Source organism: Platalea leucorodia (genome assembly GCF_965183815.1).
Source record: "Platalea leucorodia genome assembly, chromosome: 3".
Classification (NCBI taxonomy): Eukaryota; Metazoa; Chordata; class Aves; order Pelecaniformes; family Threskiornithidae; genus Platalea; species Platalea leucorodia.
Genome location: NC_138825.1, coordinates 10,828,455 through 10,854,947, shown reverse-complemented (window position 1 = coordinate 10,854,947; position 26,493 = coordinate 10,828,455). Strand labels below are relative to the sequence as shown.

Sequence of the window (26,493 nt, the reverse complement as noted above, 5' to 3'; positions counted from 1 at the left end):
GAAGGCCGCGGGAGCGGGGCCGCCGCCGCCGCCGCCATGGCAACGGGGGCGGGGCGAGGCGGACAGCGGAGGAAGGGTCGTCGCCGCGCTGATTGGGCGGCGGCGGCCGCTGACGGCTTCCGGCGTGCGCGCGGGCGGGGGGGGGCCGGCGGCGGCGGCGGTTGGGGCGGCGGCGGCAGCGGCCGGGTCTGTGTCGGTGCGGGGCGGCGGCGGCGGCGCGCAGGGATGGACACGCTGGGCAGGAAGGTGGTGGTGTGCGACAACGGCACCGGGGTGAGTCGCTCCGGCACCGGGAACCGCCCTGCCGCCGGGGCGGGGGGGTGGAGGGGGGAAGGGAAGCGGGGTGACTTCCCCCCCCCCGCGGACCCGGCCCGGCCCGGCTTCCTGCCGGCACGCCCGCGGGCCGCGCCCGGCCTGCTGCCGCCACCGGGCCCGGCCGCCTCCCCCGCTTCCCCCGGGGCCAGCGAAGGCCGCGCCGCCCTCCGCCAGCCCCGGCCCGCGGGCAGGCGCCGCCGTCGCCGCCGCGGCACGGGAGGGCGGTGCGGGCCTCCGGAATGAATGGGCGGGGGGGAGCTGGGCGCGGAAAAACGCCGATCCCGGCGCTTTGCCGGGTGTTCGCTCGTTTCTCAACCGGCTGAGGCAAAATCTACCGCCGGGGGTCCTCGGTGCCGCCTCTGGTGCGCGGGTATTGTGCTGTACCCCCACCCCCCCTTTGCTCTTTTACCGTGCATGTCTGATTTCTCTACAAGACCGGAGCAAGTCTCTCTGGAGCAACGAGCACTTAACCAAAAATACCGATTTTTTTTTAAAATTCTGAATGAGCGCATTATACGTTGAGCCACCAGGGATGTGTCCTCTGTATGCGGGATTACTAGTGTTAGGGAAAATTTTCTTTTGTTTTTTTTTTTTTTTTGCAGCTACTCGTCATCCTTTTGTTAACACCTTCCTGATCTGCAACATGCTCAAAATCGGCATTTTCTTAATCAAGAGACCCCCCAAAGGTTTTCTCCCCATCCTTTCACCTTTTCCGTCCTCCGTGAGCGTGCAGGCACCCACTAGAAATTCATCCTTTTGTCAGCGGTGCGCAGGCTTTGAGGCGCCTCGACAGGAAGTGAAAAAGATACCATTTTAAAGCAGACAGATAAGATGTTATAGGTGGATATTTCCCCGTGGTAGTTTTGTTTAGAAATGTAAGGTTTCCCCCAGTAAAGAAATATTATGTGGAGAGCTAACACAGCTGACAGCATGTAAAGACCTCTTGAATGCCAAAAAAAAAAGTGTTTTGTTTTGTTTTGTTTTTTATATAAACACTTGGAATAAAGATTTTTTTTTTTTTTTTAAAGCCCAAGAGGGAATAGTTGAGACAAAGGATGCTGTTGTTAGGGATTCAGTATCCCGAATTAGAGGGTTTTCCAATTAGCGTCTGAAATGATTAGAATGGTTCAGGAAGAACATCATCATGTTTGACAGTTCTGGGGTTTGACAGTTCTGATGTCTTCTCATTTTTCCTCCTATAGCAAAAATTATCTTTAATAGGGCTGGGGTCTGGAGCCTTTGGGCACAGTATCATTTAGAAAAAAGAAAGAAAAAAAGAAGGCATTTAGCATTTTCTTCTTACAAAGGGATGTAGAAGCTTTTTTGTTGTTTGTTTTTTTTTTTTCATTGTTTAATACTCTTCTTGTCAGGCCCATATCCAAAAAAAATTCTAGAGCTTCATCCTTTAGTGTGGTCCTTTACATCACAATAAGTCATTGAGTTGTAAAACGTTTAGTACATCGGTAGTGACAGCAGCGTTGTGCTTTGGCCGGTCTCAGTAAGGTGTGAGGCGTGGGGTAGAAGCCATTATTTTTACCCCGTTTCCCAAGCTGGGTTTGCAACACAGCTTTTGTACAGCGTAACGTATCTGTGTGTGCTTTTAAATCAAGAGACATCTTGGAATGGTACATTTTTTCCTTCTGTGAGTTGTACCAGCAGGATATAAATAACAGTGGAAGGTGCCTTCATAGTGCCGTTGCGGTGCCGAGAGGGGCCTGTGTCGCTTCAGCTTGTGTTGCTTTGGGTTGTGTTCGGCCTCTAAGCAGAACAACACACGTATGGAAGTACCCTGGCCACAGAGTTCATTGTGTGGGAGAGCAAAGTATCAAGAAATAATTATTAAATCAGTAAACTCAAAATATTTAGGTTGAATTGGGATAATTAAACTGGAAGAAAATGCCATTCAATAAATCTTTCGAGCCTCAACTGCACATTGAGATTCTCAAGTAGTCCTATATTGTCAAACCAGTATTTTTACACTAATATTTTTTCTGTATGTGACAAAGAAGAGATGCTTTATGTCAGAGTGATTTCCAATACGCTGTGATATGTCACACTTAAAACCATGATTGAAATTAAATCTCTTGCCGGGTGCCAGAAATATTACATAAACATGGAGAATATCTTTAGAAAAATCGGATGCGATTTTAACTTTAGGCTTTTCTTTGAAATTTACTGTTCTTATGCTGCAGTAGGACTTCTGGTGTATCTGGCTGCAACCAGTCTTTGAGGAAGAGGTGACTGGAAGGAAGTTCTTGCAACACGTAGTGTAGCGGAGAGACAGGCAATGGCATCTGAAAGGTCTAAAGCATTAGAGAGGGATGTTCTTATTGGTATAGGGCAAACGGTAAGTTACTTAGTGGCCTGTAAAATTGCTCTAATTGTGTTTAGGGTTTTTGTTTGAGAGTTGCATCAATGGAAAGAATCAAGCACAGAGACCTGATAAGAATATTAGTATTCATTTTAAAACTTGTCACGTGACCTATTTGTGAGCTTCCTCATTCTTTTCATTTGCAAGAATACTTACACATACAAGTTCTTACTGTTTGATGACTCAGTAGGAAGTGAAAGAGTCGATATAAACCACAGTGAAATAGAGAAGAAACTATATATGGTAAAACTTCTTACATATGTGGTCTTGCACACAGGCAAGCTAAGTAGCTATTCTTAAAACATTCCAAATGTATAGCAAATGCATGCAAAAATGAATGATGATGAACCCTTGGATTCCTTACAGAGACGTGTAAATTCATTGAGTGTTGGTGTTATTGTTTGAGACATGATGCATTGTACTGAAATGATATGATAATTGCTCCAAGGGGTGTGCACAATAAGAGATGGAAGAGAAACAAGTGCACCATACTTAAATTTTACTGGAGAGTTTCAAATTGCAAGTGGCAGGAACATTGAGTGTTTAATGTCTGGCACTAGAAAAGAGAAGCTGATTATATTCCAAACTACTGCAGTTCATAATGTTTAATTGAAGATTTTGGAGGATCTCCTGTAAGGGATGAGAGGGAGAAGTATCTTATGTTTCTTGTACCCCTTTGAAAATCTAAAGCTGTTCAAGATCTGTTATATGGATACGTTTGTGTTTCTTAGGTGCATTTACCTGTTGGTAGTTTTACCAAGTCTGGTTCTTCATCCATAATTTCCAATGTTACATCATCACGAACCTATCGAACCAGCTGAATGTCCAATATCACATCAGGGAGAATACTGCAGGGGGGATGCTCTCCTTGATGGGGAGGCTGACGTACAAGGCTGTTCTCATCTTCACCAAATTTTCACGTAGCCTTGGGGGGTAAATTTAAAATCTGAAAGGGAAGAGACAGAATTAAAATTTTGCCCCATCCATCTACTGTTGAGTTCACCGAACTTTGTTAAAATATAATTTTTAAGGCTCTCTGTTCCAGCCTGAAAGAGGTAGGGAACAGACTGTGAGTGTCCAAGCTTAATCTTGCTCATTGTAGTTCACATAGATTAAATCTGGTTTTGATTGTGTTTTAGGCTGGTTGGGGAAATGACAGTCTGCTTTTAAAATCTAGGATTTATTAATTGCTAACGTTGTTAACTACCCGGGAAGGTGTGTCAAGGTTTTAACATGGAAAGGGGCTGAAAGTTACTATTGCAGTTCAAATAGTAAGAGCTTAGAGGAGAATTTTTGAAGGTTGGCATTTTCTAGGTCAGCATAGTTGTATGTGATTTCGAGAGGTATTTTTAAGGTTGGCCAAGAGGCACTTGCTGATTTTGTGCACTAGTCATTTTGGTCGCGTATCTCGGTGGTTGCTATGTAAACCTCAGGGTTTATTTGCCCGGTCGGCAGGATTTAAAAGTGTGGGTAGCAGAGCTTGAGGGTGCTCCAGTAGCTTGAGTTGTAAAGATTCATTTAGATGTTACTGGTCCTGTTACTTCTGTTGACCAGCACGGTTGGCGATGACAGCCAGGGAAGTTGCTTCATGCTGGGGGGAAGAAAAACGAGGAAAAGCTGCAAGCAAATATATGGGTCTAAAGGTGCAGGGGCTACCTGGAGGTGCTTATGGTTGTACTCGGAACGACATATGAAACCTTAAGCTGGAGGATGGGATTGTATGGGCTGTTTTATAGAACGTCCTGCACAACGAAATTCGTAACAAGCATACCTAAATATTATAGTCACGACAAAAGCTATGGGATTGCCCTGAATGCAGTGATTTGCTAAGTCTGAAAGGGAGCTTTTTTTTTTTTTTTTTTTTTTTTTTTTTTTTTTTTAAATTTGGACACCATTATTTGGACTCAGCTCAGTCCTTCAAAATGTTTCATATGTTTCCTCTGGTATAAAACTTCTGGTAAAGTCTTCTGGTGTATTCAGGTAGTGTGCTCCAAAAATGCTTGTGGCTACTCTTTGCTTTCTCATAGCAGCACTGCATTCTTGAGTACACAGATAAGATCTTTGTAACTCCTAGGTACTTCTGGCCTTAATATAAGCAAGATTTGATAAGTACTTGCCTTTTCCGAGAACGTGGATTGAAGGAGAATGAGCAAAATGACTTGCATACACACTGTCATTCCTCAGGTATTCCAAACAGCTCTGCCTTTGCAGACAGCAAGCACTGAAGGAGTGAAAGAAATAAGGGTCACAAAAAGCAAAAAAAAATCCTTCCCCCCTGTATTAGCCCAACTTTAATTAAAATATCTCTTGGCTCTTTCTGTAACTGGCCTTATAAATTTCTTTCCAAAACAGATGCCCTTTTTACTGCAGTAAGGCAAATAATTTAGAGCAACAGAAGGTGACTTTTCATGTTACCGTTAGTATAATGGCAGAATTCCTGTCAGCTGCAATTAGCTGTACTCTTTGCTGTGATAATTGTTTCAGTGTCAGTCTTCAGACCTCACTTCAGAAAACTCTGTGAATGTTTTGGAAATTCTAGCAGATGGCTTTTAATACAACCTGAAATGGAAATTAAGCTTTGGGGCAGGGTCCCAAAGAGGCTGTGAATTGTCTGTCCTTGGAGGCTTCCAACACCCCACTGGTCAAAGCCCGAAGCAACCTGGTCTGAATTCAGCGTTGACCGCTTTGAGCCCAGCGTTGGATGAGAGAGCTCCTGAGGTTCCCTCTGGCCTGAATGATCCTGTGATGCTGTGTTACTGCTGTTACACCTAGGTGGTTGAGTAATTTTGCAGCTGAAAATGCGTAACGTTTAGTTTGGGACTGCAGGATGTTGTTCTGGCATGCTGATGTAGCGCTGTATGCTAAGTATGCATCAAAGAAAGAGAAGCCTGCTCTATAGGAACTGCAGGGAGAACATCAGAGCATGATATATGAACATCAGAGCAGGATAGCCAAAGAGCATAATTTGCTGATCCCCGTGAGCTAAAATGGTAACTTCTCGCTGGCACATTTAAAGTTCTTGTTTTACAACTGAGCTTCCTCTGGTGACTGTGTTTTGTTTTTTTTTTTTTTCTTTTATGCTCAGTTAATCCTCGCTGTTTTCTTAGTGTATTTACTATCTGGGGACCCAGTGCTATAAAGCTTCCTTTCATACGTATTTGGGTAACAAACGCTCTTTCAGAGTGTCCTGTTTGGTGTGAACTACCATCAGCTGAGATTTTGGTTGTGCTGTTGGTTTTAGAAGTGCTTACTGCAAACTCATATTTTTATCCTTAAAAGCAACCCTGAAAATTATGAAACTCTGAGAAATCCATCTGAATTGCACAGACTATCTGCTAGTTCACAGCTAAACGCTTTTTATAACAGCATAACACCTGAATTCACAAGGGTTTTTTTTCTGATGTGTAATTTGTTATGCTACTGCGTGCTCTAATTGGAGAGGCGATTTAATTTGGTCTCATTGGGTACTCATTATAAGGTGATCCATTACAAAATGATGCGTTTCAGGTTGCTAGAGAACTTTTATATAGAGTGGCACGAAATGCAAATTCAAACACTGGGCTCTCTTACACCTCTCAACGTACTTAGTCGTTTTAATACCGTTTCTCAAAAATCTGACAGTCTGATTCAGAAAACATTCTGGAAAATACTTGAATTGAGTTTTACAGATCTATGCATCACCTGAAATGTGTAACATTGATTTGAAAGTATAAATCCAATTGGTTTCCAGTGGTACATATGCTCTTAAATTTGGGCTTTTAATTTTTACCCCAAACCAGGTTTCTATTGGTAAACAAAAGTAATGCATATTCTAATAAAATTATTTATTCCTTTTCAGTTTGTGAAATGTGGCTATGCAGGCTCAAATTTTCCGGAGCACATTTTTCCAGCTTTGGTTGGAAGACCCATTATAAGATCAACTGCTAAAGTGGGAAACATTGAAATCAAGGTAAATTTTTTTTCATTATTATTCCTTTCTGACAGGTAAAAATATTTAGGGCAGCTTTTGACTTATGTAATGTTTGGAAATGCGTTTTCCTTAATTCCACTTTATGCTGTTTCAGTATGTCGATTCATTTCTGTATTGGGTTTTAGCCTGTCACAAACTACAAAGTTATTAAGAGGGTAATCTAAAGCACTGGAGGCCTTCAGATAGTACAACTGAGGAGGCAGCAGGTAGGGCTCAAGTGGTTCTAGGCAAAAAGGGGCTTCAAATGCCAATATGTAAAGGATGTCAAGATTAGAAGGCAGAAATTGGAAGTGGTTGATGTTTGTCACGGACCTGTACCGTGGGATTCTGAGACAATGCTGAAGAATTGGTGGAGCTTCGAGGTCTTTCTGTACTGTTTGCTTTCTAATCACAGTTGATCATCTGTGATCTTGTACGAGTTGTTTAACCTTGGTTGTGTTTGCATTTCATTGTTTATTGGTTTTGTTTTCTTTTCTTTTTGCTGTTGATAGATGTGGGTACTCCACACCAGTCAGAGGTGGAGAGGCTCTGTTCAGGCTGCTTCGTCTTGGGACGTTATTCCAAGCTTGGAATGGGGGGGACACCACTGTTTGAGAATGTTTTTCTGAAGTCTGGGGAGCTATCACTTCTTACTTTATTTTGTAATTACAGAGAAAGGCTTCAAATGTTAATAGTTGCTTCTGCAATACAGGCTTCAGTAAATAAATGTCTTGGCCCTGCTGTGGTTGCATCCTCCCTGCTTGCTTCTAGCCACACATTCTCACCTTGTGCTGGTCCTACTGCTTGTGTAGTCATGTCGTGAGCCACTTTAGTGAGCTGATCCAGCTGAAAAAGAGCGATTTCTTTGTCAGGTAAAGTTTTGACTGCCTTACTAGACAATTGTGCAAACTCCAGTTTGAGAGCAAGGCAGAAGCAGGAACTTGAGGGAGAAGCGGGAGGCAAGGCAGAACTGTAGGAGCCCTCGGTTAGGCCAGTGAAGGTCAAGTAGAACCACACATGTGTACAGGCTTTCAATTTTGCTTTCCTTGTTGCTTCTGAGCAGCAGCTTAGTAAAAAGGGGGAAAAAAAATCTGCCCAGTCTTGTTCCTCATTTTCAGAACCCTTTGGGTGACAAGGAGAACTTCAGTTATCTGATTTCTGCTGCTGCCTGTAAAGTTAGTAGTATCAGCAGAAAGCCATACTAGGAGGTCAAGAGGATGAAAGGCATTGGACCTTTCCAAAATGCATCTTTTTTTTTCTTTTTTTTTTTTTTTTTTTAATATTGCAATACCACTTATCTTGTGTTAGCTAGGAGAATTTGGTTGAAAGGATGGAGATCTTTCACAGTAGACAGGAGTTTTTGTAAGGAGAGGGAAAACATCTTTGTTCCTCTTGCAAGACTTGGGGAGAGGCGTTTCTTCGGATATCTACTTAATATGATAATTTCTTCAAGGAGGTTCTGGTAAAGTTTTATGAAGGTTATGCAGTGATTTACAAGTCTTAAGTCCAAGAAAAATTCTCTTGCATGAAATCTCTTTTTTGAAGTCGTGTTTTCTTTCCAGCTGATCTGATACAGCCTGTCCTGCCAGTTTTGGTCTTCTCTGATTATCTGATAACTTAGTTTAATATCATTACAGATGACAGTGTTGAATTGGAAAGGTAAGAGAGAGAAGTGGGTAACTGCTACAAGATCAGTGCGAAAGAACCAGTAAACTATAATTTTGCATGCGTTGCGGTCTTCTGCTTGAGCGTGGATGACACAGGTGTATTTCAGAGAGTATAAACTCTGCAGAGATTCTTCCTAGAAGTTTTATAGCATCTGCCTACAATAGCTTGTCACTCTTTCTTAAGGAAACAGTATATCAAGAGAAGAAATCCCTGCCACAGATACTTTGGGTATCCCAGTAGGATAATACAGTAGGAAGACTTCTATAATTGTGACTGCTATTTTTTGTGAGATTTTTGCAGATTTCATAAAAGAATGTATTTTAGCAGATGAATTTTATGCTAAAATTTAATTCTAGCCATTCACCGCACGTTCTTACGGGATAAGTTTAAAACTGAGTAAAAGAAGCTGGCAAGAAGATTATCAGTTTAACTTTTCAAAACTATTCAGAAAAGCTATCATTCCTGTGAAATTCAGAAACTCTGTGAAAAGAATCTGGAAGCTGATCAAAACTGGTTATCGTCCATCTATTGAGTTACCGATTTCAGGTTGCTTTGTCCATGTTTTCCGTCTGGATTCTCGTTTCAGCCAGCAGCGGGCGTATAGCTTTTTCTGCTGCTCAGAGTCCCCAGTTCACGACATAAACACAAAAGTTCAGTTATTACTGGGATTATTTTGCTTAAAATTGCAACCTTAAAACTGTAAAACCAGAAGCATAGATGCTGCTTTTAGTTTCTACTGACTTACTAATCTTTGAAGCGGGTTTGGGGGTTAATAACCTTCTTAGGAAGGCAGGACTGACGAGTAGCTTTGACTAGTTAAAACAATTAGGATTTTAGGGCAGATCAGATCCAGCGACCTGCTGAGCTGTCCTGCTGTCCCGTGTCCTACAGTTCTGCTCGGTTTCTGCCAAAGCGAGCCTGGAGAAGGTCATTCTCTGGATTTGAAGTGAGGAAGAGGGCCACGCCTGGACCAGCCTCTTCGGTACTGCCTGTCCAAAGGCAGCTGCCAGCGACTCTGCGCGCTTTTCCTCTGACATGATTTGCAGAATAAGTAGATTTGCCTTAGTGGTGCTGATAGTTATCCTATGGCTTGTGACAGTTTAGGTGACAGTTTAGGTAAATTTAATCAAAGGAGGAAAAACCTCAATAATCGTGAAAATGGCTTTAGTATAATTTTGGACAACGTTTGTACATATACGCTTCAAATTTCTCATAGTGCTTTCCAGCTGCTTTAATTATTTTATCTTCCTACCTCCATAGCTTGCTATAGGGAAAGAACTTTGCGATGCTGCTCTTACTGCTGCACTTCATGATTGCTTATTTCCATTCTGAGAGTAGATGCCATAATTTAAGTAAATATCTCTGATTTGATTCTTTTTGCGTATTTGTTCCATGATATATGAACAGATTAGCCTGCTTATAGGTAAATATTTTTATGTTAGTTTTCAGTTCTTGGGTATTTAAAGTGGACTATTTAAAACAAAATTTAAATTTAGCGTTTGTCAGAGCTAGTTATGGTCAAATGCCTTGTGCAGAGTCTTGTCTAGTTCATATAAATGCCTTGCCCAGGGTAAAAACTCCAGTGTTACAGAATATTTATGCACAGAATCCTATTTATGAGAAAAAGGCAGATATACTGATCTTGTTTGCAGCGTAAGATGCATAAACGTGACATGCCAGTGACATGTAGCAATAGCTTCCTTTAAAGAGACATTTTAATCTGAGATCCTGAGAATGTTAGCTTGGCCCTAACTAAACTAACTCAGATCATTTCCTGCTGTACATGCATCTCTTTTTCAGCCTATTTCTACTGTGTACTTAAAATAATTTGAGAATTTCATTTAGGCCTTTTCTGACTTTCTTGCTTCTACCTTCTTTCTTCACCTTTCTTGACCTGTTGAAGTAGAATAACAAAAAGATGGTAAGTGAGGTGCCCCTGTGCTGCTTGTTTACCATTTTTGCTTGATGAGACCTAGTAGCTGTTATGTTATTTTTTGATGCTATTAGTTGTTTTGTCTTGTCCTACATTTTACATTTGAATACATACTTATTTTGGACGTTGTTCATTGCTTTGGTTTACTAGCAACTAATTCATGAGGGTATTTTATGTATTGCTTCTAAATGCTACATAACCTGTAGTTTTGCAAGATGTAAGAATAACTCTTAAAGATCAACATGAGCTCAGCATCTTTAACAGTAGAAATTGCTATATTTAACATTACAAACCAAGAGCTTGAAAAAACTTTCAGATTTCAGTTAGTCAAATATTACCGAGTACCAAAGTGGTGGAAACATTGGATGTCATGGTACTGGTTCCTTTCTGCAAATTCAGTTGTGCTGTCCTTCTTCCTCTTCGCCTACCAAGTGCACGTTTGTTAGCATGCTCTTGAGAACAATTGTTCTGCCCTTTAACTTTGTTTTAAAAGGACATGAAAATTTTGTGCAACTTTCATTGCACATTTGAATAGCAGCTTTTCCTGGGCTGTCGTGTTTGGTAGCGTAGAGCCTCAAAGAACAACACACAAGAAGGGCTTCTGATTCTTCTAACAGGTGGAATTTCTGTTGTGTTAAATTCTCAGGAGTAACGTGATTGCATGGTGGAGTTTTCATAGTACAGTTTCACTAGAGTACGTTTGATTTAAAATGTTAATGTCTTGACTTTTGTTTTCTGTACAGTAAAGAACTGAAGTGTGATCTAGTGTGCAAGGGAAAACAAATAAAACACCCTGTCAGTGAGAGGATGTGGAAGAGGAATGGTTTGTTTTAAACTATTTTTAGTTAATTTCCTTTTTATATAGTCAGCAGTAGCTGTTCAGGTTACTTCTATAAAAGGCATTATAAACTGGATGCTGGATTTTTCGTTGTGCCTCTTTTTTCCCCTAGCGTTGGATACTAGGTTGAGTAGCTGTCACTTCAGAGATTTCTATGCCACAGCAACTGCAAACTGCAGTGGCATATTTTTGTATGAAGCAGCTGGTTCTTTTTACAATTAAATTAATATAATATTATATGGAAGCAGTGCTATTGGTACCTAGAAATATATTCTTATAGGCTAAATACGAGCGAGTCAGTTAAGGCTTCTTTAGAAAAGTATGGGATATAATAGGGAGAAAAGATAAGATGTTACTGTGCATACTTCCTCTGGGAAATACGTGGGAAAGGAGAAGATATGATGCTACTAATTTGAATGTGCAATGTTTCCATAACTAATAAACAGATTGCTTAATCAGTGTGAAATGACTGTACAAACTATGCATTAGTTGGTTGTATTTGTGTAAGAATGCATTACTGGGGTTTTTGGCTTGGAACTTTTGGCATGGAACAGACAAGGGTATATTTTATATTTAGCTGTGTCTCTTCACACCCTACTGACACAGACAATATGTAAACCATTGTTTCTTTTAATGTCTAGTCTCCAACTCCTAATCTCTTATTTGCTTTTGCTACTGTTCGGTATGCTTATTCACCACTCATTATTCCTTTTTTTGGTATTGTGCACAGAAATTTGCAACATGCATGGAAAAATATTCTGCCAATCCCACCTACTACCCTTATGTGCTATTTAGCGTCTCAGCCCTTAGAAATTAGTATTTGATAAAAGAATTTTGGAGGTGTCAGTGGAGAAACATCTGTACTTATAAAGGTCTTTGTAGTATCTAGCTGTAATAGGGCTTATTGGTTTGTTTAAGGTTAATTGGAAAACGGAATTAATAAAGTTTATTTTGGAAAAGGTTTGGGATGGGTAACAGCCAAATTTAAATACTACCTGAAATATATTCTATTTCTCTCCTAAGTACCTGAAAATTACTCTAAAATGTGAGCATTGTTTAAGGACACAGTTGGCCACAGGCTGGAGCAGTTCACTGTCATTCTTGAGGATTTTGATGTTTGGAAAACTTCGCAAGCACTGACATGTTTCTGTATTAAAATTTTACAGGATCTCATGGTTGGTGATGAAGCAAGTGAATTGCGCTCAATGCTGGAAGTGAATTATCCGATGGAGAATGGCATAGTTCGGAACTGGGATGATATGAAGCACCTCTGGGATTATACGTTTGGACCAGAAAAACTTAATATTGACACAAAAAATTGTAAAATACTACTTACAGAACCTCCCATGAATCCAACTAAAAATAGGGAGAAGATTGTGGAGGTATGTCTGTCTAGTAGAAACTGATAGATGCTGTCATTGAAGCATCACTAAGAGATTTTAACTTCTTGGAATACGTGGTAACTGTCTGAGGCAAAGCAGTTCTCCTGTTTTCTAACCAAAACTTGTCCTCAGCTGTAGTCATGAAGGCTACTGTGGTTAAATTCAAACAAGCTGATCTCATTCAAAAGCTACAAGCAGGCTTCTTGTCTCAAGCCATATCACCATTAAAACACAGAATTGGAAATATATGTTTGTCTTCGTGTGCCCAAGATATATCGATTACTAGCTATTGGATGAATGTTAATTACTTTAAATGACTTGGACTTACGTAAGGCAGTAATGCTTCAGAGGAGATTGAGGCTTGAGCAAGATGATGCTTACCAGATGGAGCAGTGTTGTTGGAGGTAGTTGAGACAAAGGTGTGATGACAACCAATTCACTAATCTTTGATTAACGCTAGGGATTATCAATGAAAGCCTTCTAAGAAGGAAAGCCTCGGTCTTGGATCCTCGATCTGAGAGTGCTGCTCTGGGCGGCCTAAGCTCCATCCGAACCTTGTGTTAATGTCGGTTGTCAGATGTGTATTGTTTAGCTCTAGTACCACGTGAGAAAGGCTCGATTTTGAAGAGCAGTAATGTTGTATGAGAACAAAAAGTTAGATTCCTATTTTGTTTTTTTCCTCAAGCATCATAGGTATTTTCAATTAATGTGAGTATTCAGTGTAACAAAAATGTAATTAAAAAAATGTGTTGTTAGAGTAGCTGATAGGGCAGGAAAAATGGATTTTAAGTCTGAAACCTTATTCATTTGTCAGAACTTTGAATATGAAAGTTTGTGTATATATATTTTTTTTTCCCCCGAATCTGTTGATTACTCTAATAAGAATTTACCTTTATCATTACCTACTGACCTTTCCTTTAAAATACTTTTGTTGTCACAGCTACAGTAGTGCTTTCTGTAATGTGGCAGTGAATGTATTTGTGCTTATCTTTTCTTTCCGTGACTTGGGAGCAAGTGAAGTATAGCAAAGTTGGAAAAACTTAAATGAAAAAAAATATCAAACTGGACAATCTAAATTCAGCATTTCTTAGCAATTGTGGACATTAGGGACCTATTACCCAAGTATTATGTAATGCAACATTAGTAATACCGTCTATTGTATATCAGTCAGCTGTGGTGTGATAGACATAGCAGATTATTCTGGGTGGCCTCCACGTAACAGGAGTGGTTGAATTTCCTCTTCAGGCTTCTTTGCTTTTCAGCTGTCTACAATAGTGTTCTTGTTTCTGTTTTCCGGCTAAACACAAAAGGCTGGGTTTTAGTTATTCTGGGACTGAGTAATTTTATACCATAAATTGAAGAGTCTTGTATGGCTTCTGAAGTCTGTTAAAATATTTGTATTGCCCCATTTGCTTTTTTTAAACCACTGTAGAAATTGTAGATACCTAATCATGGTCCAGAGGATTAGGGAGAACTAGAATCCATTTTTGTGAATTTAAATTTGAGTTAAACAGAAGTTCATTATTTCTGTTAATATTTTTAATGGATCACAGTGTTAGGAGGACTTAGCAATATTTAGTTTTTAACTGCAACATATTTATACTTTTTTTTTTTCTTCCATTTTTGACATGGACTCCACCTTTTCAGGGAGGCTAGTCCAGTATGAAGCAGAGGCCTGAATTAAGATTTTTCCCTAAAGCCTGCAGTAAACACAATAATGTCTCTGCATTTTGTGATACGGTGCAGAAGCATTTTAAAAGAAAAGCGTAGTCATCCGGACCATATCAAGATGATAATTACCTATGCTGTACTTCATTCTACTTCCAGTAATTCTCTTTCCTCACCCCATCGCTCCATCATATTCAGCTACATAGTAACAGCAGCAGGTGTTAACACGACAGCTATATTGTAAAATACATATTTAAAAAGTGCCCTTTCTTTCACAGCATGTACAAGACGCTGGTTGCTCCTCCGCTTATCTGAGTGTTTGCTGTTTGTTTGTCTCTGGTTACCTGCCGCATTCTCATTCGCCTCCCCTCAGGAGCAGCCAGACTGTAATGGCATATCATGTAGCTGTAGAGATACTCTAGCACAGTCACTTCTTCTAATCCCAAGCTAGTATTCTTGATCTTTTTTCCCCAATTTTTACTTCTTCCTTTCTGTGCCCAATTAGAACATCACTTTGTAGGTAATCCAAAAGCTGCCGTCACGGGAAGAAGAATCTTTTCAGGAGAACATCCTGCTCAGTGTTTACACCTTAAGATTTATTACCATATAAGTCCCGTGTCAAGGCATTTTTCATGTCAAATAGAACAGACCTGGATGTCTTGAAAGAAAGAATAACAACCCCCCAAAGGCCTGCATATAGGTTATAAAAGGGTTTTGCAGTGGCTTCTAGGGTTAGAACAACATGTGAAGGCAGTAGCTAATGCCATTTGAATATTCCTTTTGTTGTATGAAGATGATAATTTAGGTTTTTCTTAGATTAGTTTTTCATTTTGTAAGCACTCAGGTGGTTTGAAAGACTCGTCCATGGGAATAGTGCTGGTTTTAGACAGTGACTACTCAAATGGGATCTCCTTTTGAGTTGCTGCCCTTTCAACTGTTCCTTTTCTGGCAGACACTTCTGCTTCTTGTTCCTGAAGGTATTGCGTATGTGCTAAATTGTGGCCATTACAGAAGTTACTAGCCAGCCTTGTAACGTCTTGCTTGTCTTACCCAGTTCACATTGGGGGTTTATAAAAACCCCCAGTGTGATGTTCTCATGGCAGGGTGCTCTGCAGCTCACCCCCGCTGCGTTCCTTTCTGCTTGACTTCTGCTATACCGCGTGCTCACAGCGAGTATCCCGAGAAAGGCGGCATCGGTCTTCCCAGGGCTTCTGCAACGTGCTCGATGCAGCTATGAAATAATTAACTTGACTTTGCAAGGATGAGGTTTTTGATATGGGCCAGCTGTTTAAAATCATGCTATTCTAATAGAGGAGGTTCTTTAAATAGTTCAGAATTCTAAAATTGTCAGGCATCAGCTTTTTTTCTTTAAAAATATTTAGATATCTTTTACTTGAGCTGTGGGAGTACTTAGGATTTAATCAGTTTCTAATCCTAGAAATTGCAGAAGTGCTCAGGAAGCTGCAGAATAGCAAAAGAAAAGCTTCTGTATGTGCTGGAATAATCGGAGTTCATCCGTTTTTCCTGGTAAAGCATTTTGAGGGCAAAACAGCTGTACAGTATGATTTGTTTACTTGGCCTTTTTTGTGTTTATAAAGAAGACAGGATCCTATAAACTCTACATCCTTTAATCTTAGACTCTGTTTCTTCACTGAAACTAGTTTAGTGGTTAGGGGAACCTAGTCTACAAGACAGGCAGTTACTTTTCATGTTTCAATAAGAGTTCTGCAAATCTGTGGTTTTCTGTACGTATTAACAGAGTTAGCCCTACCTGTACTATTTCAATTGTAGTGGGTTTTGCACTAATTCTAGATGTTTGCCATCAGTTGTGCTTTAAAGAAGGGAAGAAGGCGGCCCAGATGCAGAGAACAACCTGTGACGCTGGGCTTATTCTAGACTCATATGCGTAGGAGTCTGTTTGGTCTTTACTTGACATAGTCTGCAGTTGTACAAAGTCTGTAGGGCTTGATATGAAGAATAATAAAAAAAACCCCTTAACTTCATTAGATTTAGAGCATACACCTTTAATAAACATTTCATTCCCAAGTCACACTTCAGTAATGAAGTACTTGGCTGGTCTACAAGTACTGCCTCCCGCTCATTAAGCACTTTGGAAAACAGCTTAGTAAAGCTGCAGAAATTGGTGTGTGGGTTTCTTCTAAGTATTCACTTTCGTTGCTAAACGGATGTGGAACATTTCATATGGCTCGTCTTGTGTGAAGAGGTAAGGGATAGAATTGAATGTACTACTTACTGCCATAAAGCAAGTAGGTTTCTAATGTTTTTACATTCTAATGTAGAATCTGCGTGATGAAATTTCTTGGAAAGTGTTTTTGATTAGCAAAAATACAGAATTCTAGAAATACAGTTTTCAAACATCTATGAAATTTCTTTTAAGTATTTGGCCTGTTTTGGATGTTAATTTTTGCCTTCGTCTTACAGGTTATGTTTGAGACGTACCAGTTTTCTGGGGTGTATGTAGCCATTCAGGCTGTTCTTACTTTGTATGCTCAAGGTAGGCAAAGATAACTTAAAATCTGCTTAGTTTATAAACGTGTTGCCGAGCCAAAGTAGTAATATGGTATTAATGGGTCTTGGGCTTAATTCCACGCTGTTGTAAGCAAGCTCAGCTCTGACTTATGGGCTTGCGTTTGTTTTGAGGAACTATTGATAGGTACCACTCTTAGTGTTATTTTCATGAACCAACTGAGGAGACATGCTTGTAAATGCAAAAACCTGGGTTATCAAAACTGTTGTTGTTTCAGGGTGTAGTCATTTAGCCTTTGGCATCAAGTCTTAATGACATGCTTTGGATTTTCTGATAAAGGAAAAATGTATTGCCGTAAGTGAATTTCAAGAAGATGACTAGGTGACTTTTGCACTACTTTCAGTTAAAAAAAAAAAAGTTTATTCTTTTGCTGTAGATGATAAACTAGAATAAATGATGCTCAGTCTGAGGAGAAGATTACAGATTCACTGAATTTGATAGGAATGCTGCCATTGACTGCAGTCCATCTAGGATTTTAAGAAGTTACTCAAGCACATCAGTTCTAATAACTTGACTCCTTACATCTGTTTACTAGTGGCTTGGTATACTTAGCTGTCACATAGCAGGACATAAATATCCCTGTCCATTAACATGTCATCATAGTTTATATGTCCAAGAGCAAAAGTGATGGGGTACGGGAAGTGTGGTTCTGTTATGCAAGTCATCAAAACTAGTTGCACAAACCCCACTTTTGCAGACCTGGGTATTAATTCTATTTGCTGCGATCTGTGCTATTACTCCCCCCCCCCCCTTGGTTTTTCTCTCGTTTGATTCCTTGTATTTAGTTGACTAGCATACACAGTCTGAAATTCTGCTGTAATTGTACATGTATTTTACCGTATAGTGCTCAGTTTCTTTGTGCATAACAAAATGTGAAACAACTTAGAGCAGTCCACAGTGTTTCTACATACTATATTCTAAAACAAAGTTGAAGACTTTCTAAGATACAAAAACCAAGTGGCACATAAATAGAACATTTGCTTTTGAAAATTAAAAAAACCCAAACCTTTAAAACATCCTACTTATTTATATTACATTAAAGATTAAAGTAGCGGCTAAAATTACATAGAGACATGCCTCATTTCAGTGCACCACGTTTTGTTGCTGCTGTTAAAACTCTCTTAAGACTAATTGTTGCTTTTACCTGGAATTCTGTGGGCTTGTGTGCCTTTTAAAGGCAAAGGGGTTTATATATCAAAACCTAGTTGTAATAAGGAAATTCTTTAGCAATTCCTCACAACAATCTTTTGGAGTTAGGTGTAGTCCCTTGTGACTATTTCCTTCCTTTACTGCGTGTGTCCGATTGCCAGACTTGTCGTGTTTGCCTAGTGGTTATTCCAATTCACTAATAAACCCGACTATCTGATCACACAACTGAACCAAGGTGTGTTCTTTGGTTCATTCAAGGCAAATAACCAATTTGTTTGCCTTCTGTTTACAAAGCTTGAGCAAATTATGGTAGCCAAACCAATGCACCTTACCATTACATATTAAATGTTCCTTCATTATTTTAAGGTCTCCCCTTAAAATATATTTTCTTGCTTTAAGTAGCTTGTGAGAAACTATAAAACTGTTTTCTAATCAACTTTCACCATTAATTCAGCTTCTTATTTATTTTGTTAGTGAAGTATAGAAACTTCTCTTCCTACATGCTTATGATATCTTAGTTTTGTACGCCTTAGAATTTAATGGTTTTATGGTAAACTTTTTTCACCGGAGTTAATTTCTTCAGTCTATGAAGTGAATCTGATTCAGCCTAGCGCTATTTCTGTGGGAAAAAAATTAGATGTCTGCTGTATAGTCCAAATATTCTCTACCTTATGAAAGCATTGTTTTGTTTTTTGAATACCAGTCAAAATCAACAAGTCCTAATAATTGTAACAAGGTAAACTTGTGGCCTGAATACCTCTAGATTTCTTCATATTTGAGAAATTAATATAAGGTTGAGCATACACAGCTGAATCTGAGGAGGAATTTGTCCCCCAACAAGCATTTAATGATCTTAGATATTCTCTTTAATTAGAGTGCAATTTAAGATGTCAAAACACCAGATAAAATTGTGAATGGCAGCATTATAAGCATCTAGGAAAAAGTAGAGGTAATACTTCTAAAAAACGTATATGAAAGCATTTGTTAAATGCTAAAACTTAAAAAACCTTAAGTTTAAAATCCAGCTGAATGGAAATAATGAAATTTTAAATTGTGACTACTTTTCCCAAAATGATGACTGGGGGAACAGAGGTTTTGTTAAGATTACAATGAAAAATCCTGTCTTAAACTCGCTACTATTCTGCTCTATTTATGAAGGTGCTGATAAAAGTTGTACTTCCCCCCTCTCTTCTTTTAGGTTTGTTGACTGGTGTTGTTGTGGACTCTGGAGATGGCGTAACTCATATTTGCCCAGTTTACGAAGGTTTCTCTCTCCCTCATCTCACCAGACGGTTAGATATCGCTGGGAGGGATATTACTAGGTACCTCATTAAGGTAAGCTGGAAAGAATTTTTAAGGTTGAGGCTGGTATCTGTGGTACATTGGTTCAAGTTAAAATCCCTTGATAGCACGAAACCACTATACGTTTTCCCTTTATTATTCATACGTTAATGGCATAAAGAACTCCTGTGTTCTCTGTATTGCTTCAGTCTATCCTTGCTATGTTTCTTCTTCTAAATCACATGTGATATTACTGACATTATTCAGAGACTTCACGTTTTCTTAGTGACAGTCTTGTAGGAAGGAATTTTCTTCCATATTTGGGAAAGAAAAGCACAAAAGTTGGCTTTCTTGATACATAAAATGAAAATAAAATTGTATCCTATCAGTTCTACTCATCTACATTCAGAAAGACTTTTTCTTTCAGTAAAGAAAATAGTGTAGTGATTCTTCCCTGATTATTAAATAAGTATGTTTTATAGACTATTTGTTTGGTTGTTTTTTTTAAATATAAGCAAAATTCTGGATTGACAAATCTTATGGTTAAACTGGAATACAGGAGTGTTCTGAAGTGAAGTCCTAAATATAAGAATTATTTTGGGTATCTTTCACTTGTCTTTGTAACGGTTATATTGGAAGTTGTAATGACGAAGAAAATTTCCCACTTGGAGTAATGCTGCTGCTATTCTACTTTTCTGGCAATAATGGATACTCTGTGAGAGATTTGACTTACTTAATATTAAATTTGCAGTTAAAAAAGGGAGATGAGCTTTTAAAGATACATGCGTGAATGTACCCATCTGCTGATGAAGACATCTGGACTGTTCCTCTCATTTACTGCTAACCTAATATGTTCCCTCTAGCTCCTCTTACTGCGAGGGTATGCTTTCAACCATTCTGCTGATTTTGAGACTGTTCGCATGATCAAGGAAAAGCTATGTTATGTGGGATACAACATCGAACAGGAGCAGAAACTGGCATTAGAGACCACAGTACTAGTTGAGTCCTACACGGTGAGTGTTTTGAGACAGCTTTTCTTGTCCTAAGCTGCATTGGTGTAAATTCAGGTAGCATTTAGCTTTGATTCCTTCTAAATTTTTTTTTAGCAATAGCTCACTTCCCAGACATAGGAGTCTGTAGAATCAGATTACTTGGTTCTGGGAAAACTTTCAAAAGCATTTTTTTTTCTTTTCTTTTCAGAGTTTCCATAAGTCTTTGTACTTATTTTGTCATTGTAGATCCTTGAAATTTGAATATTATAGTACAGGAACTTGTAGACAAGGTGGACTTATTCTAGCATGTCAGATTGTTTTGGCTTCATCCATCTAGCAGTGAGATGAATGAGACAGACAGCTGGTGACAAGAATGGTAAACTTGCTCTTAGTGGAAACTTCCCGTGATCACACACGGAAGAAAAGAACTTGCAGGAAAGCATTACTCTTGCTGTAAGATCATCTTTTAAATCAGTATTAGGAGCTTTATTGCAAGGAGATGTCTGGTACGTCAGTATCGATGTATCTGGTCCCTGATGTCTCTAAGTAAATTGTGTAACGATTGAAGAATTTGTATCTTCTTTCAGTAGTGCTGAATGACTTCTTGCAGTGTTGACAATTTTCAACAATTTCCTGTTTTAAAACATTAGGGAACAATGTAGGTCATTTCCTCTTGGTTTGTTTAGTATCCAAGTGGCTAAAAGTAGTCTTCTAAGCGGTGTTTTTTCTTCACTAGCTCCCAGATGGCAGGATTATTAAAGTCGGTGGAGAACGGTTTGAGGCACCGGAGGCTCTCTTCCAGCCTCACTTAATCAACGTAGAGGGGGTTGGTGTGGCTGAATTGCTGTTTAACACCATCCAGGCCGCTGACATTGATACCAGGTAAGTGCAGAACACTTAAAATCCTCTGTCAGGGTGCAGGGGTGATGTGAGAACTGCATTCAAACAAAATAACATCTTTTGCTTTAGACACTAATATATGTACTGCCGGGGGAGTGTGTATACTGGGAGTGAGGCTCGGTCTGAGATCTTGGAGCTTAACGGGTTGTCTGGAAACTTGACTATTTTGGTATGAATGAGCAAGGATAAAATCTTGAAAGCACAATATTTTTTTACTGCTGCTTTCTGGGACGCCTGGAAAAGCACGAGCAAGTCTGCCAAACTCGTGCAAAGCCTGTCTTTGCATAGTGACCGTTTTTTGGATTTGTATTTACTCCCCTGTACGTATAGGTACCTGCTTGTACTACATAGTATACTGTACGACACTAGAAAGACTGTTTTTTTTGTCAGGTCTGAATTCTACAAGCACATTGTGCTGTCTGGAGGGTCCACCATGTACCCCGGGCTGCCTTCGCGACTGGAGCGGGAACTTAAACAGCTCTACCTGGAACGAGTTCTGAAGGGAGATGTGGAAAAACTCTCGGTAGGTACCGAGTCGCTGCTTGGTTTGTGTGGGGCCGAGGTTTATCCTGAATCCCCCACTAGAGGGAACCAAGTAGTCAGAAATGACAGAAGCTGCGGGTGCCCCTCCATGCATCTTGCAAAATTGCTGCCTCCTGCTTCTTCACACCCCTGCCTTTCGTATAGGTGGCTTGTGTGTATGTACTTGCAATAAAGCCACCTTCTAGTCCGTGCTAATAGCAAGTAATTCCTGAAGCCTTCGGTTAGTCTGAATGTAAAATGGGCTGATAAATGCTAGGGCACAACTTGTAATGTACGTTGAACAAAGCTGATGAGTTTTTGTGCCTTAAAGTCATCATTGAGCAAAAATGATTTTTTTTTTTTTTTTTTTTTTTAAAATCTGTGAAAGTTTTGGTTCGTGCTGTAAGTAAGTGAAATACTCCAAAGTAAGAGGCTGGAGTTCTCACACACCTTCAAGTGGAATAAATTTCCCTTGTTCATTGGTTACTGTGATAAGCAGACAACAGCCACATACACGTTACAGAGGTAACACTGCATTGTAATGCTATCCGCTTTTCAAGGAGGAGTTATTTACAGAGAAAATTCCTTTGAATGGAGTTTCTGATGTTGAACCGAATTGAACTTCCCTGGTTCTTAATGCGGTGTTCTCTAAAGATCTTTTGCAGCTATATGGAATGACTCAATTGTACAGGATGTTTCAAGTCTAAAGCAATATTTCACACATACATAGCTTCAACTGTACTCATTTTTGCTCTTGAAGTTAGAGCTTTAGTATTGAAGAATTTAAGGGAATATTAATTAGCTACACTGGTCTAGATTGTATAAATTTAAAATCTGTTCCATCTGCCCTTCTAAAAACTTGGTATAATTCTAAAATATTTTGTGATTTGATGATCTGGTAATTTCTGATAATTTTAGCCATCGAAGCTTAGGAAGTATTTTACCCTTTACTGTGTTCATGAAATGCAAAAATACCATCTTTAATTTTGTATTCTGACTCCTGGGCCTTTTGTGGATACACTGAAAGTATAATTTTGGGGGAAGTGTCAATAGCTGTCTCTAATTTCCAGTGCAGAGTAGTTATTTTACTTTGGTTGCGCAAGCTGGAAGCTCACGCAGAGTGCCCCGTGCTAGCCTTTCAGTTTTTTGGTTGCATTTTTCTCACTAAACAGTTTCCATTTCATTGTTCTGGTGGAAAGCACAGTTTTATTTTGAAAGGGTTTGTTTCAAGAATTCTAGTAACAGTTTCTTTTCTTTTTCTTAGAAATTTAAGATCCGAATTGAAGATCCACCTCGTCGAAAGCACATGGTGTTTTTGGGTGGCGCGGTTCTAGCAGACATCATGAAAGACAAAGACAACTTCTGGATGACCCGACAAGAATACCAAGAAAAGGGAGTGCGTGTGCTGGAAAAGCTTGGTGTGACTGTTCGATAAATCCCAAAGCTTGTTCCCATCACATGTCTAAAGCTTTTTTTTCTTTCATTGCCAATCTCTGAACTCACTCAGCTACATGCTATGGAAAGGCCTGTCTGTGGCCTTTTGACCCAAAGGTCAGGTTTTGTTCTGGTTTCTTGGGGTAGCTTTTGTTAAATGTTTCTTAATGTGGCTAAATTTGACTATTAAATTTTGACCACTTCCCTGCAAACAAAACAGAGCAAGAGCAGCCTGTCTACTTCATTGTTCCTTCCCAGTAGGCAATTGGGTAATTCTGGTAGGCTTTCTCTCTGGGTTTATTGCTGTAGTACTGCTAGCTTTTGTCTCTAGTTCACAAGGGGTTGTGTGCCTTTTTTAGCATAAGAAAACCTTTAAACAGGAGTTTTTGCTATTGGATCGTTGTGGTGGTTATCTTTGCATCTTTTTGCCTCTCTCTACATTAAGATTATTTTTTTCTTTCCTGCAATTAGGAATTTTGATTAAACATTGTTAGAAACGAGTTTAACTAGCTGGAATGGCTTTAACACACTGTCTCGAGGTAATGTGGTTCCATGCGCACTGCTGCCTAAACTGGCTTCTGAGGTGGTTTATCCTTAAAGGTGGTGGCGGGGCTTTGATACTGTATTTCTCTAAGTGGGCATGTACACAGTTGCCACAAACGGAGAAACACCTGATACTCTGGCAAATGTAAATCTGTGGCCTTAGGTGTCTTTTTCTGGAGGGAGGAGACAAGTTTGAGCCGTGTTGCTTTTCTGTTAAGGGACAGCTGGGGGTCAGTCTGACCAAAAATGCCTCTTTTCACAGCTAAATTTTGGTACCGTGTTGTCTCAGCATAGGGAGCAAGAATGTTAAATTAGCTATTCCGTAATTGCTGAGAAACTTCGATATGCTGAGACAGGAGCCTCTAAACTTCTGAAGAGATTTAATACTGTCAGAAATGCTTGTGAAAACTGTAACTATAGGTATTAAAACCCCCCAAAACTAAGTTTTAAAAGTCTGATGTTTTAAGTGCTTGTATGTACATCAGAAGCACTTCCATTAAACTTTACAAGTATATTAACCTAGTGCCAAGTAGTTACTGCAAATGAATATATCAATGACCAGTGTTTATTGCAGCAAGCAGATATTTATAAACAACCACTGGCAGTAGGTTATAAAGAATGAGCTATATTTGTTCCAGTTAAAAATAACATTGGAATATGAGATGTTGTTGGTTGGTAAATATCCACAATTCATTTTGTCCAGTCTTGATTTTTGATACTTAACATGGGATGGGGAAGGAAATGAAAACCCGTGATGAAAATGCTGTTTCCAGAAAGTACATTAAAGCTGAGTTGTTCTGAAAAATAGAAGTTGTCACTAGTAATTATCAGCCATCTTCTCCGAGTATAGTTGCCTGTATTTTCTTCCTACTAGCAGACTGGTGACTATCTTTGCAATAAAATCTGCCTTACGTAAAGCATAGCAAAACCTACTTGCATACAAATGCTAGTTAGACTTAGTTCTACTTTGCTTTTCATGGAAATATTATATCACTTCTTACTGGTTTTCCAAGCCTACCATAACATTTAAGCATAAGGAAGTTAAGATCTGCTTTTGACTTCCAAACCTTGGAATGTACAAGATATGCTTTCATATACTTGCCATTTGTCTACATCTTTACATTAATAATTGACCCCAGGAACATGGAAATACTAAACTCCCTTGAATTCTTAAAATTTGCCTTCTTTCTAAATCGAGCAGACAGCTTCCTTTTGGCTGAGTGAGCCAAACAGGCAGAAACCATGTCTGCATTTCTTTAATAACAAGACAGTTGCTATAGTATTGCTAGTAATGACCATTTAATTATAGGTGGGTGGGGTTTTTTGCAGCTATATTTACTCTTAACTTGAACAATATGAATTTACAGGCATGCCGGTCATGCCTCAGTGCATGCACTTAAGCAGTTACTAGATTTTTGGGGACATGAATGTAAGGGGTAGTCTTCTGAACACTTAATACGCAAGATTTAAAAATGCTGTGGGCTTGCTTTAGAGCTATGGTTTCTCATGTGACTGTCTCTGGGCTTTTCGGACAGTGTTGAGAATCATGGAAATAAACCAAAGAATGACTTAAAAACCTTTTTTGAATGACAATCTGTCATGTGATTTTTCAAATCTAGACCTTGACCCTGCAACCCCTTTTCTAAACCATCATCTCCCCTGTTCATTGGCTTTGGTTAGGTATGTGCATGTTTGAGTAAAGGTTTTGGAATTTGGCCCTTTCACTAGAGAACTTCACAGCACCGTGAGTAATAAATGTCAGTTGATCGTGCAGAATCTCGGGTTTCCATGGAAACCGTGTATATATTACAAAAAAAAAAAAGGCAACTAGCATTTTAAACTACACCTACCATGGATTCAGGAGAATGCATACGTAATCCAAATGCTGAATGGGGTGTTCCAGTTGTGCTCAGTGTGGTTCTCCACGTGCGTGTTTGCACACACGAGAGTGTATGTGTGTGTTCTCTCAGCTGACAGCTTCGATATTGCTGTGAAAGCAATCTGGTTTTAAAATTTGTTTTGAAGACCAAATAACTTGAGTTGTATTTGCAATATGCTTCAGCTCCTATAAAATTAGAATAGAAGATGCCGCATCAGTTGTAAGTTTTTTGGGAACATCCTATTTTTAATGTTAAGCTGCTTCAAACCCCCCCCCCCCCCCCCCCCCCCGCCGTGTTTTAGGATGTTAACCGATGTAACACAAATGGCTTTTTATACAGTTCTGAATAATGTTAACACAACACTGGTTGAGACCATGAATGGAAATAAACATCTATTTAAATTGAGAGGTCTTTTCAATACAAAAATAAAATCAGATTTTTTTCAAAGTAGATTATGTTTGCTTTGTTTCCTTTGGGAAATCACAGTTCTGTCAGTTTTTCTCTAACTTAACTTCCATCACAAAACTATCATGAGCTGCTTATGCTGAGGAAATCTGACATGACAAAATAACACATTCCCTATTGATGGCTGTCATAGAGTGAGAAAAGCATCCCTACTCTGTTCTTTAACCAAGACTCCACTCCCTCTATCCTAGTTTCTTTAAAAAGAAAATAAAATCCTTATCCTTGGACAAGAATCTTTTCTAGTTCAAGCCCTATGCTCGGTACTGCAAAATGGGAAGAGCCCTCAGCTTGTATTGACTTCAGCATCCCTGGCTAAGCTCAGAAGTCACATAATGATGCTCTGTTTAGGAAAAATCTCCTTGGCATTGTGACCCCATGTGCTACTTCACCTGCATCCCTCATTTTAACTGATAGGAGAACTGTATGAGGGGTTAACGGGTAGCACGTAGAAAGATGCACTGGTTTGAAGCAGCTTTTGCACCTGAAATTTTGTAATTCTCAACTTGCCATGTGGATCAGCAGCTGGCCCAATAATCACAATGCATTTTTCTGGCCTTTGAAAGGAGCTCAACCAGCCTCTTCACCCCAGCTCACTGTACGTGCTGCTCTGTACGTGTGTTCCCCAGGCATCGTGTCCCCCGTAGCAGAATGGCTT

General features: G+C 39.5%; 1 protein-coding gene across 1 annotated transcript; it reads left to right on the top strand.

The window, feature by feature from the left end:
- The first annotated feature begins 161 nt into the window (after window positions 1-161).
- On the top strand, window positions 162-25,773 carry ACTR2 (actin related protein 2). Its single transcript, XM_082306147.1, has 9 exons — window positions 162-273; window positions 6,525-6,635; window positions 12,241-12,456; window positions 16,567-16,639; window positions 19,020-19,156; window positions 19,966-20,115; window positions 20,831-20,976; window positions 21,385-21,517; window positions 22,781-25,773. The coding sequence occupies exons 1-9, from the start codon at window positions 226-228 to the stop codon at window positions 22,949-22,951; spliced, it is 1,185 nt and encodes a 394-aa protein (XP_082162273.1). The 5' UTR covers window positions 162-225; the 3' UTR covers window positions 22,952-25,773.
- The last annotated feature ends 720 nt before the right edge of the window (window positions 25,774-26,493 follow it).

Bases quoted from the DNA above. Each gene is read 5' to 3' on its own strand.
- ACTR2 (XM_082306147.1), top strand. From the start codon at position 226: ATGGACACGCTGGGCAGGAAGGTGGTGGTGTGCGACAACGGCACCGGG. The intron at 12,457-16,566 runs GTATGTCTGTCT...TTCGTCTTACAG, and splicing joins ATAGGGAGAAGATTGTGGAG to GTTATGTTTGAGACGTACCA. The intron at 20,977-21,384 runs GTAAGTGCAGAA...TTTTTTTGTCAG, and splicing joins GCCGCTGACATTGATACCAG to GTCTGAATTCTACAAGCACA.